Raw genomic sequence first — 21,347 nt, 5'->3', positions numbered from 1 at the left:
TTGAACCAGGGTCTCCTATGTTGCAGGCAACTTCTTTACCAGCTGAGATAAGGAGCCCCCCAGATTTAGGCTTAAGGGAAGGGAGAGATATGCCATGAGTGAAAAGCAACTTGGTGGGGCTACCACTGACAATGAGGAAAGAAACCAGTGTTAGTGGAATGCAAAGAGCGAAAAGAAACATCTTCTTTCCCTTCAATGCCTAAACCTTGGAGCTGTTTAGGGTCCAGAGATGAATATCACTTTCTTCTCAAATGAAGAATCTAAGTCAGCCACTGCCTAGAGTTTCGTTGTGATGAATTCTGAGGAAGGTTCGGGCTCAGTAGGAAAGACAGTCCTGCTTGATTAATGATGTCCATTCAGGCAGGCATGGAGGAAATGGTAGAAATCACTGCACCTGTTTTTCATCCCCATGTGAAAACCCTCAATTTTAGATGGAAAAAATAATAACTGAAAGTGATAGAGATCTGTCTCTTTAGAGAGATAGTATAAATTTTCCTGTCCGTTGTACAACACCTAAGCATATGATGCTATTTAAATTTAAAGTAATTACACTTCAATAAATTTAAAAAGTTAGTACCAAGCTCAGCTCTGTGCTTTGGGGTGACCTAGATAGGTGGGATGGAGTGGTGGGGGTGGGAAGGAGGTCCAAGAGGGAGGGGATGTATGTATACATACAACTGATTCACTTTACTGGATAGCAGAAACTAACACAAAATCATAAAGCAACAATACCTCCAATAAAATAAATAAGTAATATAGTTCCTTGGTTGCGCTAGCCACATTTTAAGTGCTTGATATCATAGAACCTTTCCATCACTGCAGACAGTTTTACTGGACAGCACTGGTAGAGAGTGATGGATAATGTGAGCTCAGGTGCCAAACTGTTTAGATCAAGTCTCAGATCTGTCGCTTGTTCGTTATGTGACCCAGTGGAGCTGCTTTATCCCTCTCTGTGTCAGATTTTCATCTGTGAAATGCAATGCTAGCACCAATTTCATAGTACTGCACTAAGAATCACATTATTTCATATGTGTAAAAACTAAAGGACATTGCCTGGCACCTGGTTAGCACTCAGTTAGTACTGGCTGTTGTGATTATCTTCTGCCCATGTTCATGTGGCAATCTAGGAGCAGAAACGGCTAGAAAGTTCTTGACCCCCAATCTAACTCTCTCCACTGAGCCTGCTGTCACCACCGAGCATCATTTCACACTCAGAGCACCCTCTCCCTGCCGCCCCAGCCCCTTACTTCTGTGCAGTGGAATCTCCCGTCCTGGGAACCCAGGGCATTGCCCCTTGCTTGTCTCTCCCTCCCCTTTGCTTCGCCTGATGCCCGCTTTCCCTGGGAATCCAGGCTGCTGAGAACAACTGCAGCTGCTATCCCCGCTTGCAGCTGCTGCTCAGAAACAGGGCAGCAGGGTTCAGTGGTGCTCCCTCTCAGGACCGCTTTTTTCCCACTTACCCTTGAAAATTCTGTTGGTCTGTGCCAACTGTGGGCATGGTGTCAGCTGCCCCCTGTGCGTCCCTGATGCTTCTGCTTCGGGACCCTTTGTACTCAGGCTCCAGCTGAGTCACACACTCCAGACTGCAAGCCAGTAATTCCTCCTGATGACTTTAGTCATCTTCCAATACTACTTGTGCCCTCCATGGGTCCCTTTTTCTCATTTCTCTTCCTCTTCTTTGATCTCTCTTCCAATTGTGTGCATGCTGTTGTTTCCGGCGTGATCAACTCTTTGTGACCCTATGGTCTGTAGCCCTCCAGACTCCTCTGCCCATGGGATTTTCCAGGCAAGAACACTGGGGTAGGTTGCCATGCCCTCTTCCAGGGGATTTTCCCAACCCAGGGATCGAACTTGTATCTCTTATGTCTCCTGCATTGGCAGGTGGGTAATTTACCACTAGCACCTCCTTAGAAGTCCCTCTTTCAATTAGTCCAATGGAGTTCTCACTCACATGGGAGGAAATGATGCTGATGATGACAATGACAAGGCCAAAGTACTACTTATTGATCACTAATAAAGTGCAGGCCTCATGATACATGTATAGTAATCATTATATTTAATGTCACAGAAGTCCTATAAGATATTGTCATCATTTTGTTGATAAAGGTTTTAAAGTCCTAGGAATTCATAAATCATGTCCAAAATCAATGACAATACATGGTGAACCAAGCGTTCACATAGAGCTTGTCCAGATCACAAACCCAAAACAAATCAAGAGACCTCAATGTCTCCATGAGCCGAGAAATTGATCTGTCCACATCATTGGTAAAGCATTTTTTGTTTGTGGTATCTTTTCATTAAAGGATATATATCCAGTGACCAAATGAAAGCCTTCATGTTAAGGTGTAAGTCTGCTGGTGGATGGGGTGACTTGGGAGAACTATAGTCTTTGTTCTTCTCCAAAACAATTTATGGTGGTGATGTTTCTATTGCTCTGAAGACAGATAACCAGTGATGATCTTCAAGGAGGCTTGATGGGAGCACGCTGGTGCCCAGCCTTTTGTGTGACAGTAATAAATATATGAGGCTCCCTCCTGAAGCACAACAGAGGCAGCAGCTGCCTGTTTCATCAAGTGTGCCTACCTCCCCCCACTCGCATGGAGCCCCAGGTCCTCTGAGACAATATCTAAAATATCTGAAATGTTGTCCCACTTGCAGAAGTTGCACCCGTGCTCCTTTTTTCTTGCTTTATTCTGTTCAGTACCCTTGTCTCAGTCTCAGCCTTTACACTGGCTCTTCATCTGTTCCTCTGGTTTTATTTGTTTCTAAAACTCTACTCCTTCAATAGATTCTATTTGTCTCTGTATTTAACTCTGTATTATTTCACCCAGCCTGTCTGGCTTTGTCTAAATAAATTTTTGATGGTCAACATTTCGTTCTGTTGAGTAGCATAGTGGACACTTGGGAGTCTGATGATGCGTATACAGTCTTTTTCATTCACACATGTATTAGAGCAAAAATCACTCTGACAAGTCATCACTCCCTTCTTATGAACTGAGTTGACTTGAACATTATCTGAACCTCCTTTCAGTCATCTGTAAAATGGAAAAAACTTTTTCCCAAAGTTGTATGAATTCACGGGAAGGTAAAATTAACTTTGCAATTCCCAGCACATGTTCAAGTGCTCTGAAAAAAAAATTGCTCTATCTTCCCCTTACCATGTGGAAAGGACTCCACTGGGAGCTGTTACTATAGAAAAAAAATAAAACAGCCTCTCTTCTCTAGCTTATAAATACTAGAGGAGACACAGATGGAAATAGTAACCAAACTTCTAGGATCAACTATTATGACTCCCTAAATTTCAAAAAGATGGAGGCAATAATATAAATAAACACATAAGTAAGTGAATTTTTTAAAGTGATCATAATTATTCTATTATAGGATTATTCAGTAAAGACTTTAGTGAGGACAAATTTCAATTAGGCTTTGAAGGATAAATACAATTTCATCAAGTGAGACAGAGACAGAGCACTCCGGAGAAAGACATTGAGATGAACAAAGGCAAGGGAGCAATCTCGCTTCATGTTGATAGAGGAGCAGTGACCTAGAGGCGGCTCTGATGGACAGTGAAGCGAGAGCCGCTCAGTCGTGTCCGACTCTTTGCAACCCCACGGACTATACAGTCCATGGAATTCTCCAGGCCAGAATACTGGAGTTAGGTAGCCTTTCCCTTCTTCAGGGGATCTTCCCAACCCAGGGATCAAACTGAGGTCTCCCACATTGCGTGCGGATTCTTTACCAGCTGAGCCACAAGGGAAGCCCATATATATATACATATATAAAATATATATATATATTATATATATATACACACATACATATATGTATATAAAAATTAGCGATATATAAATGTAGACCAAGACCAATTATGGTGCTTGGGTTTTAAATGTTATGCTGAAAAGTTTGGACTTCATTCCATAGTAGTGGAAGAATCAGTGCAGGGTTTTGACCAAAGAAATGATGTGGTCCATGGCTTTGCTTTAAGATGGTCAATCAATCAGGATGGACCCATGAAGAAAGAAACATTGCATGCAAAAAGATGGGCAGTGTGAAAGAACACTATGACATTTGTCCATACGGGGAGAATCTGAGGACCTCACGCAGGGCAGCGATGATGTGCAGACTGGGGGGAAGAGGAAGAAGAAGGAAGGGAGACCGTGAGCACGTGCACTGCTGCCTTAATCTCTGCATCTCTGACTGTCCCAATGGGCCTTCCTGGAGTTCTGACTCTCTCGGATTCTGTGTCTTCCCCCACCCATCTTTACTTCCCTTTGCTTGTGGAAACCCAGACAGAGGGCCAATGCCCTTTCTCAGAGTATTTGCCAGCAGTGAGGGGAAGGTCAAGGTTCTTTCTTTCAGAGCTTCTCTTCAGGTGAGAAGACAGCTTGCCTGGGAGCTGCTTGGAGACAGGGAGACTTTAGAACCAACTTTGAAGCCTGGCCCGTTAGCCAAGCCTCTCTCAGAGTTTGTCTCCTCTTCTCCTCCAGTACTAAACAGTGCTGAATCCCCCTGGTCCTCCATCTGTCTGCGTGTGTCCTAGATCTCCCTGGGCAGGGATTAGGTAATTGTGCCATTCCCATCAGCATGCCCAGGGGTCTGGCAGGAGGGAAGCTGCCGGCTGGCAGCAATGCGCTGAGCCGGAGCCAGGGGAGCGTCTGCTCCAGGCGTCCCCTGAGCAGCTTGCGGCTGTGCCTGGCCCTCTGTGGGGCAGCCATGTGTCCGCCCGGCCTGGATCTGCCTCGGCTCGGGGGCCAGCTCTCAGAGGAGGAGACAGCACTCACCTTTATCCGGCCGCCTCTCCAGGTCCAGCCCAGGGAGGACCACAAGACCCTCCCCAGCTTCCTCCCTGCCTCTGGCCTCCCCCTCCTCCCCTCTCCTCCAGCTCAGTTAGTAACATTATGATAACAAGGGAAAGAAATCAGGCTACCGACTTGCCAAAAATTAAATGATCCCAAAAGGGTTTCCATTTAACTTTAGGAGTACAAATAAATGTGTGTATGTGTGTGTGCCCATTTTCAGTATGTACCAATATGTCTATGTTAAATATACATACCTTTGCAGGTGGGGATAGTAGGAATTTGGGATTAACATATATACACTACTATATATAAAATAGATAAGCAGCAAGAACCTACTGTATAGCACGGGGGACTATATTCAATATCTTCTAATCACTTATAATGGAAAAGAATATGTGTGTATGTATATATATGTATAAAACTGAATCACTTTTCTATATACCTGAAACTAACACAACATAGTAAATCAACTATACTTCAATTAAAAATATATATATACATATATATACACATACCTTCAAATATATACACACATATAAATCTTGGTATGCTTGTATATAGATATATTAATATGTGCCTATACCTACACCACACATACACACACACACAACACACCAAAAGCTAGGAATATAGTAACTGGCATGGAGAAACAAGCTTCATATGAAATGTTTTTCATCTGTCAACTACAACCTGAATTATTCATATGGGTAACAGAGAACATGCTATATTTGCAATCAAGTAAACAACATAATCAACATCTTCCTTATTGTTTCTCACTTAAGAGGAGAGGCAGGAGGAGGAGCACACTTCTAGTAATAACACGATTTCTCAGTTTGACCTTTGATAAGTTTACTTAGCTCATTGTAGATTATGAACCTTTTAGTTGCTAAACATGCTGCAGTGGTTGTCGCTAGAGAATGAAGTTCATTGCCTAGAAAATTACAGTCTAAATTGAAAGGCACCCAGTTCCTTAAGATCACTGACTAGTAATTATTAAACCACATACAGCACACCCTTGATTTTAAGGTTTTGTGGTCCGCTCTTTCTTCATGTATTAGCTTTTACTCAGTCACCATTCACTCTTTCTTTTTTTTCCAAAATATGTGTAATCTGTCAGAGAAAAGGGACATTTGCTGCCCGAGAAAATATTAAGATGAGAGAAACTCCAAGTATATAATGGTACAACCATCTCATCTTATAGATGAGAAAACAAAACTCAGTTTATGTAACTTGCCATGGTCTCATATTTATTTATACATTTCTACATAGGTTTCTGTAATCTGGAACCCTCCTTCAAATAGTTTGTTTTGAAGCCTGGCTAATATTGAGAACTTAACTTTGTGAATTTTACCTGATTTAGATGCCCACTAAACAGCAACTTCCTCTTCCTTTCCTTGAGTCTTTAGCCATTATTTTCTAAAAATTTCTTCAGATCACATTTAGCAAGTTAATTCATTTACTTACACATATATGAGGTATTGACCAAACATTTTATTTTCTTGTCCATGATGACAGCCTTAATGGGATTCCTTTGATTTTATGATGAACTGTTTTGCTTTATGTAATATTTGCAGTAATTCATTTTAGCCTTTTTAGCAGGGTGTGAAGCTTTGAAAGGGTTAATTAAGTTAACCAAGGTTATTCAACCAGTAGGTTATACAGAATTGTTGTAGTAATCCATTAACCTCATCCCAGAAAATGTTTTATTTAACCACAAATAAAGTGGACTTTACTAATCTGAAACAAGCAAACAAAACATTGTAACAGCTAGCCTGACTTAACTTCTGACTAGTTGCTTGATCTAGCTAATCAGTATATGTCTCTGAAAATCAGCCTTCTCCTCTGTTATACAGTATCTGTGATACTCGAACTTATTGCCTCACATTGCAGTCAATATTGAGTGATAACTGGGTAGAATGCTTTATTAATTCATACTCTGTCAAACTATAAACTTACAAAGCATGGTCATATATTCATTTGTCTGTTCCCAGCACTTGGCTTAGTGCCTGCCCCATAAGAAGTGCTCAGTAACTATTTGCAAAACTGAATTGAAAAGAAATATATGGTACTAAGTATTTGTGAGATAATAGAAATTCTTTCCTACATAGTCTTAGTTCAGACGACAGCAAAAGCTACCACCAGGCTTCTTTGAGCTCCGTGCCAATTTCTAGGAAAAAAGAAAAACACAGTGCTTCCTATTTCCCAAATTCTGGAAATTTGCCATTGAGGATTCTGTTTATGGTATCTCTATGAAGAATAAGAAAATAGCATATTCCAACATACAGAGTACTAGCCAAAAGGCTTGGATTTTTATATCGGCCCTATAAATTAACTGTATAAATTCAAAGGATCTTCTCTCATTCTCAACTTCCTTCTCTCTTCCCATCCACTCCTAATAATAAAACTAACAATAATAAGGGACTTCCCTGGTGATCCGGTGGTTAAGACTTCACCTTCCAATGCAGGGGGTGAGCGTTTGATCCCTGGTCAGGGAGCTAAGATCCTACATACCTCTTGGCCAGAAAACCGAAACATGAAACAGAAGCAACACTGTAACAAATTCAATAAAGACTTTAAAAAATAATAATAATAGTAGATTGCTTTGCTTGTGCCAGAACCTGAGATAATCACGTCACTGGCACTATCATCACTTCTAATTCTTATATCAACTCTATGGATTTGGTGGAATTTTTGTGCCCTTTATGTCAAGAAGGAAATTTAGACATAGAGTTGGTAAATAAATTGCCTCATTAGCTTTGAATCCACCCAGTTAGCTTCAAACCCAAGTCTGTCTGATTCAATTCTCTTAACCTAAACTCTATGGATACCCTAAGTAAGCCTGCTGTAATCACCATCAGCACTCCCCAGTCATATATTAGAGATGAATGAGAGTTAATATATGAATGAGGGAGTCATATATTAGAGATGAATTAGAGTTAATCATAAAATGATGACTTTATGGTAACATGGATGGTAATAAATGCTGTGTATTAAATACTATGTACTGTGGACATGTTACCTCAATAAATTCCTCAGAATGACCCTCTGAGAAAATCATTGCTATTATTGCCATTAAATTTGAAGGAACTGAGGCTTTGCAGGGTTAATCAATTTAATAAAGGTTATTCAATGAGAAGGAAATGGCAACCCACTCCAGCATTCTTGCCTGGGGAATCCCATGGACAGAGGAGCCCAGCGGCTTCAGTCCATGGGGTTGCAAAGAGTCGGACACGACTGAACAACTAACGCACTGCATTCAACTAGTAAGATAATAGCTAAAATAGCACCTATTAGATCCCGAAGCCAATGCTTGCAATTAATGCATGAAGCTGTACACTGAAGATAGCTCGGTGCATTAATAGACAGACAGAAAAAAATAATCTGGAAGATAGTCTGCTCCTATGTTGCAAACAATTTCATTATTTTAATACCTGTAATTTCTTGCTAAAACTTTTTTCTAAAATTTTAAAGGTATGTAAGCTGACCAGCCATGAAATGGATTTAAGCTGTCAGAAAGATGAAGAGTTTCAATAAATGAAGCGTTGATCTGTGAGCTAGCCTATATCTACATAGTCTACATAGGCAGCATACAATTGAAAGTTGAGCATTTGTTGGTGGAAAGAAAGCCTTTTCCCAGGTTCTGTTTCAGAGCTTGGGTATGGGCCAGCCTGGGTCATAGATATAACAGGATGCCATATGTCATATGGACAATTTGAGAAGTATCAAAAAAATTTCTCCTCTTCCCCCAGCTCTAACCTTCTGTAGGTATGACATCCTTATGTACCTACTAGCCAACCAGCCAAACAACCAAACCTTTTGTATAAATCATCTAATTCAAATCCGGGCTCTACCATTCACTAGCTGTGTGAGCTTGAACAGGTTACTCTATGCCTTTGTTTACAATTTGTAAAATGAGGGTGATAATAATGTCTCCCTTATAGGGATTGTTTTAGATTAAATGAATATTATACAATTCACCTAGAAAAGTGACAGTACATATTAGGCATTCCTAACAGCTAGATGTGATTATCGTTGATATCTGTCAATTTATTTGTATTCCTCTAGAATAGTCTTTGCTAAATATTCTCTTAACAAGCATCAAATGACAGACCATTTTATAAGACTATCTTGCACTAGTGTGTGGGTGCTTAGTCATGACCGACTCTTGCAACCCCACAGATTTATAGCCTGCCAGGCTCCTCTGTCCATGGAATTTTCCAGTCAAAATCACTGGAGTGGATTGCCACTTCCTACTCCAGGGGGTCTTGCCAACCCAGGGAATGAACCCACATCTCTTGCATCTCCTGCATTGGCAGTTGGATCCCTTACCACCATACAACTTGGGAAGCCCATCAAATGACATGTACATTACTATCCACTTAATATTGCAAAAGACTGGAAAAATCCAAATTTTGTAATTTAATTTAATTGCATATTATGGGTTTTGCCATGAAATGTTAACCAGCTATAACAAGAAATTGAGACTTTTACGACATATGAAAGAAACGTGATACACTACCAATAATAGAAAAAAAAGAAGAGGATAAACTAACAATATTTGTATCTAATGTACCTAATATCTGCTTACATATTCATAAAAGATCTCTGGTAACTAGTAAACTAAAAATTAAAAATTGATTTCTAGTTGGAAAGTGAGTACTGGACAAATGGAGATTGGGGGTAGGAGGATGACTTTCATTTTCTTTTGTTTCTTAAATATTTTAAACCATTTCTCTCCCTTGATTAACCAATAATATTTTATTAAAGTTCATTTTTATCATCATCATCATTATTATTTCTTTGTCATCAGCAGTTATGCATGTAAGAAGGGACCCTGGAAAATTTTAACTGGAGAAATCTGAAAGAAAAAAATCTTGAGAAGGAGCTGTTAAGAGGCAGTTGCCAAAAAACATGCCTCATAATTTTTTGAAGAGTTGGTAGGTCCAGCTAAATTTTGGATAATAGTTTATCTTCCTGTGGTCCACCTCTCTGTACATCATCTAAGTCAACTCTTTGATGGCTTAGAATGCTCAAAGCCATAGATTTCTGTAAATGGGGAGTTTTTTTGTGTTTTTTTTTTTTTTTTCTCAATTGCAGATGGTTGATTATGTGAGTGGCAGAGTGCATCTAGGCTTCTAACTACTTGGTTTAGACCTTTCAAATCTTTTGGAAAGATCAGTTGAAATATGGGATGTATAAATCCTCCAGACGGGCCAGCAATCCTGCTGTTGCTCGTAGGATTTAGAGTCCAAGAAAATTAATAGGTGAGAATGAAGAAAACATTTGAAGACAGAAAATGCAAATGCAACACAACGTCTATTAAGACTCACAGCTTTATTTCTGCTAGAAAAAGAGGAAATTGTTGGGTTTTTTTTTTACAAAATGTTTAAACAATTGTTTTGTATTAATTGGATAAAATCTCCAGAAGAAAAAGACCATCCAGGGTTGAAGAGTAGGTTCTTTCCAATTACAAGGCATTTACAAATTTTATTCAATTATGAAATCTCTGAACAATCCCACACTGGTTCACAGATACCATAGTCCCTAAAATCGTAAACAATGAGCCAAAATGATTGGCTCATCTTAGAGTGAAGAAAAAAATCTAAGAAATATTAACTTGCATAGCCATTCAAATTATTGCTGCTTTTTATAAAATTCTTACAGGTAACTTTGCACTAACTTCCTCCTTTGCCCTCACCCCAAAACTCAGGAATTCCTAGCAAAATTTTGAGCTACTTTCCAAATGAAGTCTTGGGGAGGGTTTGTAAGCACATGTATAGAAAGTAAGGAATTTGCATGAAAATAAGAAATAAATTAAATAAATAATATCTAATAAATAACTCAGACAACATTCATTATCTACAAACTTAAATGCCACAAAATGCTAACTTCAAGGATAGCTTCCCCCACCCCCATAACCTCTCAGGAAGGTAAGAACCAGTATAGACTCAGAAAGCACATAGGATGGCTTTATAAATCATTTTACTTGTCTATTCCCTCTAGGACAAATCATGGTGAGGGGAACCACTTTGGTGGCTGATGGGGTTTAGGATCTCTCTTCAAGGGTACTTTCAAGTAGATTTACAAATTAAGGGTGCAAAAAAAAGTAGGGTTAGTGTTGCAAGCAAAATGGAAAGAAAATGACTTCAGCTATAATGAGATAATAAGTAAAAAGTGAAAAAAAAGTCAATACACAAATAGTTTGGCAGGTTTTAGGGGTTAGCTGAGCTGTAGAAAATCACATACTAATCTGCCTTATCAATTTTATTCATTGGCCCTATTTGTGTACCCTGCTTGCTTCCTAAACTTATCCTCTCTGGCAGGAGCAGGATATGATCCACTATCATGTAAACCATGTAGGGTTTTGGTTTGTTTTAAATAATTGCTCTGGCAGATTGAACAGGACAGTGAAACTTCTCAGATCACATTTCTCTGGGAAAAAATAAACTTGACAAGATGACTGCTAATATAAAGGAAAGAAGAGTTACATGAAGAAAATAAACATCCTGCAAATCAGGATAAATCTGTGATGAAGACGTAAATTGGTAAAATCATTTGCTGACCTTGGATTTGATCTCTACATCCCTAAGTTTGGTCACTTGAAATGTTATCTACAATATGTAATAACATATTTTAAAAGTGAAGAAGAGGTAACCATTAGTGGGAAAGGAGATAAAGAATTATATATGTCAGAAAAATTCAAGTTTGGTCAATAAATTGACTGGTGCTTGTACTTTGAGAAAACATGTGTGGGCAGATGTTAGTGGTTTTTAGCCATGCTTTCTTTAACCAAATGAAATTCATCTTGCCAAAGAAAACCTAGTGGTTTTCCTATGCACAGGTTGAGAGTCCCAAAATGATGGTTAGTTAGTATCCAATGGCCATTTTATTGCTCTTGAATGTGACCTGGGTTGTTTGCTGATTCCAATAGCAGTACCTGAACTTCATCAGAATTTCCATGCCTCTCTGGTTATGAAGGTCATGAAATGATTCTCCAAGTCCTATTGGCTTGGAGGAGTCTAAGGTTTCAGTGTCTTGTTTGCCCCATTTCGAGTACTGAGAAAAGTGCTTTTGAAATATTATCAAGAATCAAGTTGGTACGAGATCTCTATTACGGTTCTCAAATTACTAAGGAAGATATGTTCAGCTTTCAGCCCCGTAAGAAATAGAGCTAATCTCTTAAAGAACATTATTCACAGTGACAGTCAAGGTAGAATGTCAGCCTCTGGAAGCTATTTTTAGATGGATGCAAAGAAGTCCTTTCATCAAGTCTGAAAGACAAGAACCTGCTGCTACTTTGGCAATTCCATCCGATCATTCCGCACATAGTGTCCACTTCCTATCACTCCTCAAGACTTCCACCATTAGAAGTTTGTAGGAATGATCCCCAAAGTCATAGAATTTCATAACTGTGAAGAACTTTAGAAATTATCTAAACTTAGAACAATTGCATGATTTACCAGTAAGTAAACAGAGGTCAGAAATGAAAAACGAATTGGCATAGACCATCCAATAAGTTTTGGCACCACTAGGATAAGACCCAGGGTTTCTGATCTATTTTCACAAGATTGTAAACAATCAAATAATTTCTTGTGAGGACCCAAAATAAAGGAATCAATACAATATGAAAAATTGATGAGAAAGGAGGGTGACAGGTTAGGGAGACCCAAAGAGCCCAGGACTATTGTGTTTGGTATATATCTATAGGGTCCCATTAAGGTCATTGAATCCTCAGCTCAATGACTTGAGCTATGGAAAATGTCTCCAGACATCTTTCTCTGAAATGCTGGTCTGACTGCCCTAGTCAGTGAAGATTGTATTGAGTTGGGCCCCAATGCTATGGTGGGGGTAAGAATCATAGGACATATCTATGGGAACATCATAGCGGGGGGTGCCAGCCTGAAAAGGAGTTGAATGCACATGCCCTGAGCTTAGGCTTGCAGAGGGGTAGTGTGGCATGAAAGTGTAGGATTTATCCAAGTCAGGGGAGCCGTCTTGCTTCAAGGAGAAGTTCCCACTGATGCTCAGGGGTGGTGTGAGTGGGCCCTCATAAGGTGGGGTGCTGCAGTCAGGCGGCTGGCTCCCAAAAGATGACTCTCCCAAACTCTTGAATACTGGGGGTTTGAGATTAATAAGATGTGTTTCCATATGGCCATAAGGAGGGCTGGGGAGCCCGGGAGATTGATAGTTGAAGTTGTGGACAGAGATGGCAGAGTCACAAACAGATTTCTCCTCACGCTTTTCCAGGAGGATGGACTGAGAACCCAACTGGAGGCAGCCAGCCACCAGGTTGCTTGTCGGCTGAGAGAGCCCTTTACAGAGCATCTCCACAAAGCCCTTCCCTTCAGGTGTCTGTCCAGTTTCTAGGACCTCAGACAAAGCCCAGATATAATTCCTGGCCAGTCTAAGAGTCTCTATCTTGGAGAGCTTTTGGGTCTTAGAGTAGCATGGCATGACCTTCCTCAGATTGTCCAGGGCATCATTCAGGCCGTGCATCCGGGTCCGTTCCCTAGCATTAGCCTTGACCCTTCGAGCCCTGAATCTCTCAAGGCGAGCTTTTGTCATCTTCTTTTTCTTGGGACCTCTTCTTTTAGGCTTCTCCCCATCTTCTTCCTCCTCTTCTTCCTCCTCAATACTCTCATGATCTTCAGTTAAGCTGCCAAGCATTCCATAAGCAGCCGGTCTTCGCTCCTCCTCCTTCACCTCATTCTGAGCGGCCAGACCTTTGTCCATCCAAGAGGGTGTGTTGACCAACTCTGTCATCTCCTTGGGTTTCACATAAGCTTTTGCCATCTCCAGACTCTGGAAAAGAAGGGCAATGGTTAGTGCCTGGGAACATTTGACTTGATTTAAAATTAAACTTTCTTTTTACATCTTAGATGTAAAGCACAAAATTTGTATTGAAATTCAACTTATGATTATCTATCCCAAACCCTCCACTCTAAATAACAAATCTAAACTCAAGTAAATGCCCAGCACACTCATTTAACTGTAGTATTTATATGAAAGTCAACTATAGAAAAAGGAAATTGACCTGATTATTCATTGCAGTCACTACCTAACTCTTTTTATTCTCCAGTTCTTCATCTTATGGATATTTTATTCAAAAATAGCTGATATACCACTCAAAACATGTTTTTATTTCTTCCCAGAATCATATCATAAAAGAAAATAGCTAAGGTGGGCATATAAATTATTATCCAAATACAGAAACTTCTGAAAGGGAAAGAAGATGCTGAAGTAGTTATAATTAGATAATATGTAAACAATAATTGTAATTATCACAAAATTTTAAAACTTATCAAGTGATAATATTAATAAATTTTTCTATATTTACATCACAAAGTAAATGAGAAACCATACTGAGATCATTCAGACTTTGTTCATGTTCTACAAAGGACTACTCAATCTCTATTTAGAGACATATCACATACATCTAACCCCAAGATCCCTTGTTTCCCACTGACTCTGTTGGTACACCATATGATCATGAAATATTTCTCTCACCATGGCCAAAAGAGCACTTAGTTTTTCAGTAAGCACCTTGTGGTCTGTCTAACATTAGTGGTGTTAGAGGTGTTAGTCACATGGTGTCTAGAAAGATCAGGAAAACAGAGGAGGTTACCACTGATTATCTTTCAAATCCACCCATATGTTAAAAGTGAGAACTCTTCATTGAACACGTATCTCACACCACCAGACAAGAAAATGGCAGCAGCTAGAATTACAAGCCAGAGTTCTACCAAATCTATTTAAGATTATCTTCGTGCAACTATTATAATAAGATTTCGTTAAAAATGAAAAATCTGGAACAGATTTTACACTTCACCAAACAGTGACTGCAAACTTAGCAAAGACTATTTGAGGCAAACATGCAAATAGTCTAACTATTTTAACTCACTTGCCTAACAGACACTGTTTAGTCAGAATTTTCTATGAAAAATAGTAAAACTTATTTGAAAACCAGAAGAGACTGGTTGTTTAGTCAACATTTAGCATTCAATTCTGGAAGAGCCTGAATTGTTTTGAGATTTGTTGAGAGATTTGTAGGTATATAATTTACCAAATAAAAGTATCTGATAAACTCCATTGGGCCATCCCAGTTCACCAGCTAGTTTTTGAGATGGTAAACCCTCCATCACCTTTGTATATCAGAAAGGGGAAAACATGATAAGTGTTTTTTGATCCTTGAGGCTTGAGCCTCAAATCAATGAATGCAGGAATTAGTATGTAGCTTTTAAAAGTATAAATATATGGTTTGATTTGTTTCTGGTAATCTGAGCTTGTTTTCCTTGTAACCTCATTTACCTCCTATAAATAATTAATGCGACTGCATGGCAAAAACAGCCTAGGTTTCATGTTAATCAGCATGGAAATCATGTCAGCTTGACTTACTCACTTAATAAGGCTTCCTGGGTAAGCAGCTTTATTGAAAACACACGTTCAAACCTATTGGTCAACTGGCTGCCCAGGCCACATCAGAAAATCCCACTTTTAATATGGATGATGGAGCTTGTGTGCTGAGCGGCACTTCTAACACAGGCAAATATCTAGAGGGAGGGTGAAAGGCCTAATTAACTTTCTGTTAAAGCAACACAGACCTTTCAGAGGCAGGTGCAGTCTGAGGCCAGAGAGGACGGAGTGGGCTTGGGAAACCTAGTGTTCCACACATCACTGTAATACCGTTTGTGTAGTCTTGGAGCAAAATATTGAGGGAAAAGGGGACTCTGATGCTCACTCTATAGTTGAGGTCACTGTAGGTCAGGTAGATTAAGTAATGGAAATGTGAAGACTTAGAGCAGGTAGAGGAAGACATAGCACCAGCTCTTTGGTTTTATGCTTTTTTTCCATTTTATTTTCATCACAGCTACCAGAAGAAACAAAGAGACTTTACCTTCAGGAGATGTGGGTCAGTAGAGCTAAGTCAATAGGAAATGATACTCATCCAAAGGGAGGCTTGTTTAAGAGTTCTCTGCTTTCTAAACTCTCATATTCCAGGATTCCTTCCTCTTCCAAGCTAGATTCTTGTTGTTTTTCCTCATTTATTCTCCCCTCCTTTATAAAAAACAAACTCTGTTTCCTTCTCCTTTGCCACTTTCTTCTCTTTCTCTCGTCTCCTTTTCACTGTCATCATTAGCACTGGGTGCTACATACATGCATGAAGAGGAGAGAAGGAAGATGCAGGAAAGGATTGTTTCCTCCATTGTCCTAAAACCAAATACTATCCTAGCCTCTGCATTTGAGTTTTTTGTCATCCCTACCTCTGTGCCTCTGGACACTAGCCAAGTGCTATCTACCCTCACACCCAACACGACATGGGATTAGATCAGAACAGACTACATTTTGCCTTTAACATAATTGGATGGTTTCTGTAAGAGTCAAAGAGCTGCTTTCAAATCAGATTTACAGCAGATATAAAGGAAAAGAGCCAAAAGACTTTGACTAAGACAATTAAAAGGGCAACAAGTTTTCATCTTTGTTCTCTTACTGACCATAGAAAGGATATAGACAGCTCCAGTTTAACTTCCTCTATTCCCATAAACACTGGTCCATGAGCTCTGAGAGAATCCCATGAACATATAGTGTGGTTTCAAAACGTGGAAGCTAGAATAACACACAGTCTAGTCCCAACTCATAATTCTTGGTAATTGTTCTCAAACACAGTACATGAGCTCTCTGATCTTTCACTTCCTCTTTGATAAAGTGAGGATAAGATATATTCTATGTGGTTTTGCAAGACAAAAATATGAGAAAGGATTTTGTAAACTTTTAATGATATAAAACATTGTCCATATATTTATTTATTTTCTGTTTATTCTGGGATTTTCTTATCAAATTCATTCACACATCTGCTTATTCAGAAACACAAATTATTCCTCATGGGTGAATAGTAAAAGGAAACTGTATTAATTACTGTGACCCTTATTATCTGGATGGAACCTCCTCTGATTGGCTCAGAAGATCATCTGACAATTGCCTAATAACGTTCCCTTTTACCCAATATGGCTAGACAGCACAAACCCTGGAGTCAGATTCTGTATGTGTGCTCATTCACCCGGTCCCCTTTGACTCTTTGCATCCCCATGGATTGCAGCATCTCCTGCATCTCCTGCATTGGCAGGCAAAGCTTTACCACTGAGCCACTGAAATCTGAGTTCAGATTTCAGCTCACTTACCAGATATGTGGTCTTAAGCAAGTTTCATAATCTTTCTGTCCAGTCTTCTCCTTAAAGTAGGCATAAACATGGCCCTACCTCACTAATTTGTTGTGAGCATAAATACATTTAAAGACTTTAAATAGTGCCAGATATTGTAAATGCCATGTGATTGTGAGGTATTTTGTTCTTAAAGTTCACCATGAGTTTTTCTGGCCACAGGGACAAAATAGGTGTAACTACAGTCTATGCTTAATGTTGATTTTATGCCAGCAAAAGCCAATGGCTCCATCTCAACACCAATTTCAAAAACTTCCCGATAAACCCTCTCCCCCAACTTCCTAATGAAATGAAATTTCAAAGTTCCTATTCTGTTACAAAGGATGAGGGAACAGAACTCTATCCTCTGCCTCTGTTGGGTTGACTAACACTCTTCCACCATGTTCCAGAAGGAAGTTAACCTCTTTTATCCTGTTTTATAACTCCAAGACACAATTGGCTGGACTCCTCCTCAGTCACATGAATTTTCAGGGTCATAAAGTTTCTGGTGGAATATAGACCACCCTTAGCACTTAGACATTTTTCCTTTGTCTCAGATTAAATAACATTTGGGATAAGACTTTCCTACCAGAATCAAGGGCCAGACCACTGAGGAGAAAAATCAAGAGTTTCTCAAATAGAAGTAAAAGCCAGGACTCCCCAAAGATACAGTCCTTTGACTTTTTCCACCTAAATATCTTCAATGCATCAAGAGGTCAGCAGGGGAAAAAAGATAAACATCCAGTTTTTTATTTGAGAGTTGAAAACCTATGTGATGCACTTCTGAATTTCAGTCAAGGAAACCAACTTAGCTGTGTCCAGAACAGGTAACTAATTCTACCATGGCTCTCAGTCTGAACCAGCTCCGAGGTGTATCGAAAAAAGCATGAAATCAAAACTGTGTTCCATCACTCTCTTATTATATAAGTGCAAAAAATATTATGATTCTTTTACCCTTGGGGCAAAATGGACATAATATTTTTGTCTTTCATATCTCATTTAGAAGCTTTTATAAAAGCAAGTACTTTGTAAAGTTATTATGCAAATGTTAAGATAATAGCTGTATGGAAAAATCTATACCACTATTGCACAAAGTTCTGTGATACACCATTTTTAGGTTTCCCCAATTCCTAGAAAAGAAATTAGCTCTCAAAGTTTACATGAAGCAGACTCAAATAAGACAAAAATCAATGACTACTGGTTCTGGAGGCACAATACAGTCTCCCCTGTACCCCCAAATACATTCTGATCTTTTAAAGCTCATTTTATCTTTTAATCTTAGAATTTGGATTTCCTTATGCATCTACACTTCATACAGAATTTTTCCCTTTCTTTAGGATTCTTCTGTGAAATTTCAAGTTTGGACAATTCTCTCAGTCAATTTTTTCCTACTTTTTTTCATTTTTAAAAAATCTGTTCTGTAAAACAAAAAGTTTTGTTTAGGCAATGATTATGATGACCCAATACTTTCATCCTTGGTGAAGGGAATGGAAACCCACTCCAGTATTCTTGCCTAGAAAATTCCATGGACAGAGCAGCCTGAAGGGCTGCAGTCTATGGTATCCTAAAGAGTTGGACTGGAGGAGGAAATGGCAACCCACTCCAGTATTCTTGCCTGGAGAATCCCATGGACAGAGGAGCCTGGCAGGCTACAGTCTATGGTCACAAGAGTTGGACACGACTGAGCGACTAAGCACACACAATACTTTCATCACTGGGGCTGAGGCCTTTGGGCATTACTGTCATGTGGGACTGTCCTGGAACTCATCCTGCACGTTTACTATTTTTGAGTTGTAAAGAAGTTTCAGTTGATGACTAAGTGAGCCAGGAGTGCTTGCATGTGTGTCTGTGGTGATTAAGTGGTGTCTTTTTCCTCTTAAAAGCTGATTGTACTAACTTCATCTCCTGATCCTATGACTAAATCCTAAATACAAAAAGGACAGGGACTACTCAGTCCAGTTCCTTGTGAATGTAAGGATCAGAGAGACTAAAGTCTTGCTGGGATTTACAGAGTCTTTGTACTAACAACAGGATGCGAACCAGGGTGCTCATAAGCCGAGCTGCCTGGAAACAGCCAGTAGGCTGTTTTGCACTCTTCCTATTCAACCTTTCGGGCTTCCCTGGTGGCTCAGTGGTAAAGAATCTGCCTGCAATGCAGGAGACCTGGGTTCAATCCCTAGGTCAGGAAGACTCCCTGGAGAAGGGAATGGCTACCCACGCCAGTCTTCTTGCCTGGAGAATTCCATGGACAGAGGATCCTGGTGGGTTATACAGTCCACGGGGTTGCCAAGAGTCAGACACAACTGAGTGACTAACACTAGTCAACCTTTACACACTCCCACTTTCCTACTTGATTAATACTTGTACACACACACACCCCTTATCCAGCATAGCCACATCATACTTTAGTTTTCATAGCCTCAGATCCTGATGGTGAACTTTGCCAACAGAAATTACTCAGTCCTTCAGTTTTCCCTCCTTGTTCTTCAGCATTTCATCTCTGGTCCCTCTGTCAAAATGAGGGAGGCATTTTACATATATTATTATTTTTCTGAACATATTTCTAGGGGTAGGTGAATGATAAAAGACAGAGGAGGCAAAACTATACATGGACAATCTTTCTTTTCTGATTTCCCATCTGAAAGAGCTGAGGAAGAGGAAATGTTTCCCCGCGATGCCAACATTCTAAGGACTTTTAGCCAAGCAAAGGGGTGCCAAAGGGCAAAGCATATGCCTTGGCTTGACAACATCTTCTCTCCTTCCCTTTTCCATTTTCATCCCCCTACCCCATTCCCTTCACTCCTCACATAGTCAAAAATGCTGTAAACTGAAGGGTGGGTTGGGTCAGTTCTTTCAACATATCTGGTAACCCACCTCAGGAAAGCAGTTCAATTCTTTGGCCCTTTTCTTCTGCATCAGTAAAATGGAAAAATGTGTTTGATAGGAATGGTGGATAATTTATAATCCCTATTTTATAAAAGTGATAGAGCATATCTGAGTTTCACTTTGAGTGACAGATGCTTGGGAATTAGTGAAATTATTACAATTTTAATATCTGTCCACAAGCGTTCTTTCTCTGCTTCTCCATTCAAGTTTCCTAAAGCCTACTTCCTTCTTACTTAGCCCAGAAGAGACTTACCTCACCCCAATTGCTTCTCTGGGTCCACAAGAACTACCCACAGAAACTTCAGTAATCCCCGCACCACCCCATCGCTGGCTCACCTCTGTCAGTAGCAATCCCTGGCGTGAACTCTGTGAATCTGTGTCCTGGAGGAGACTTAGAGAAGCCAAGTCTCCCTGACCATCCAGAGCATAGGAGGAGGTGCTTTTAGCGATCCATGTTAAACCCGGCCACTGCCTCTTACAATTGCCCCCGGGTCTCGTTTCCCTGGCTGCTACTTATTCTACTCCTTCCTTGGAGTTCTATATGCTCCTTCAGGACTCCTTTAGGCTGATGCAGCTGGTTTAGCCGGTCTTCAGTACCTCCTCTCCCTGGCTAGTTCCCTGGAGTGGAGCTTTCAGGACCACAGCCTCTGGGCAGCTCCTGCGCTCTGGCCGGAGCCCCAGAGTTGCAGCAGTTTTGATTGCTTTCCCAGCCGTCCAGGGAGGGGTGATGCTGCCTGCAACCTAACTCCTCCCCTTCCCCAGCTGAAAGGCACGCCCACTTCAAAGGGCTCCTCTGGTCAAGTCCAGCTGAGCCACTCGTTTGTTTGTTTAAATGGGGATAGAGGTTAGTAGGAGGGGAATATGAGAGAAGAGCTGCTGAAGTTGAGAGGTAAAGAAAAAGAGGACTGGAAATTTTTTTAGTTAAAAAGATAAGAAGTGGGACTTGACCGAAGGGCAATACAGGGAAAGAGAATTGGTGGTAAACTTGGATAAAGGGCTACTAAGGGCAAATAAAATACATTGGCCCATGTCTGAAAAGTAAAAAAAAAAAAAAACTGAGAAAGATGCATGCCCAGGGCACAGCATCAATGACTGTTATCTTACACATGTGGATTGGTGTCTTTGGCTTTAAAACTTCCAAACTCTAAAAGTAGAAGAAGAATTATCTTCCTTTCCCTTTTTTCAAACTTGTCAAACTTATTCCCATTTAAAAACCTTTCTTTTAGTGAATATAGACAAAGCTATATCTATATTTACTATCCTGTTCTTTCAACTTTTCTGTTTGTTTGAAATTTTAAAAACAAAAAGCAAATGAATTAAATATTTCATTCTGAGGACACTTAACTCCTCAAATTACAAAAGAGGATCCAGTATTGTTTTTCAAAACTAAATCATTAAGCATTCAGGTAGAAAAAGTTCGCCTGAGGGGTAATGAATTTGGAAGGAAAGAAAGGTCAAGTAATTCCTA

At 39.8% G+C, this 21,347-nt stretch overlaps 1 protein-coding gene across 1 annotated transcript; it reads right to left on the bottom strand.

Annotated features, from left to right (window-relative positions):
• Positions 1–12,599: 12,599 nt before the first annotated feature.
• On the bottom strand, positions 12,600–20,489 carry NEUROD4 (neuronal differentiation 4). The gene is made up of 2 exons (XM_043882656.1): positions 20,216–20,489; positions 12,600–13,601 (listed from the first exon to the last, which is right to left on the bottom strand). The coding sequence occupies exon 2, from the start codon at positions 13,590–13,592 to the stop codon at positions 12,600–12,602; it is 993 nt and encodes a 330-aa protein (XP_043738591.1). The 5' UTR covers positions 13,593–13,601; positions 20,216–20,489.
• Positions 20,490–21,347: the final 858 nt, after the last annotated feature.

Source organism: Cervus elaphus, chromosome 22, assembly GCF_910594005.1.
Source record: "Cervus elaphus chromosome 22, mCerEla1.1, whole genome shotgun sequence".
In the NCBI taxonomy this organism is placed as follows: domain Eukaryota; kingdom Metazoa; phylum Chordata; class Mammalia; order Artiodactyla; family Cervidae; genus Cervus; species Cervus elaphus.
This window is presented reverse-complemented; position numbering and strand designations above follow the sequence as displayed.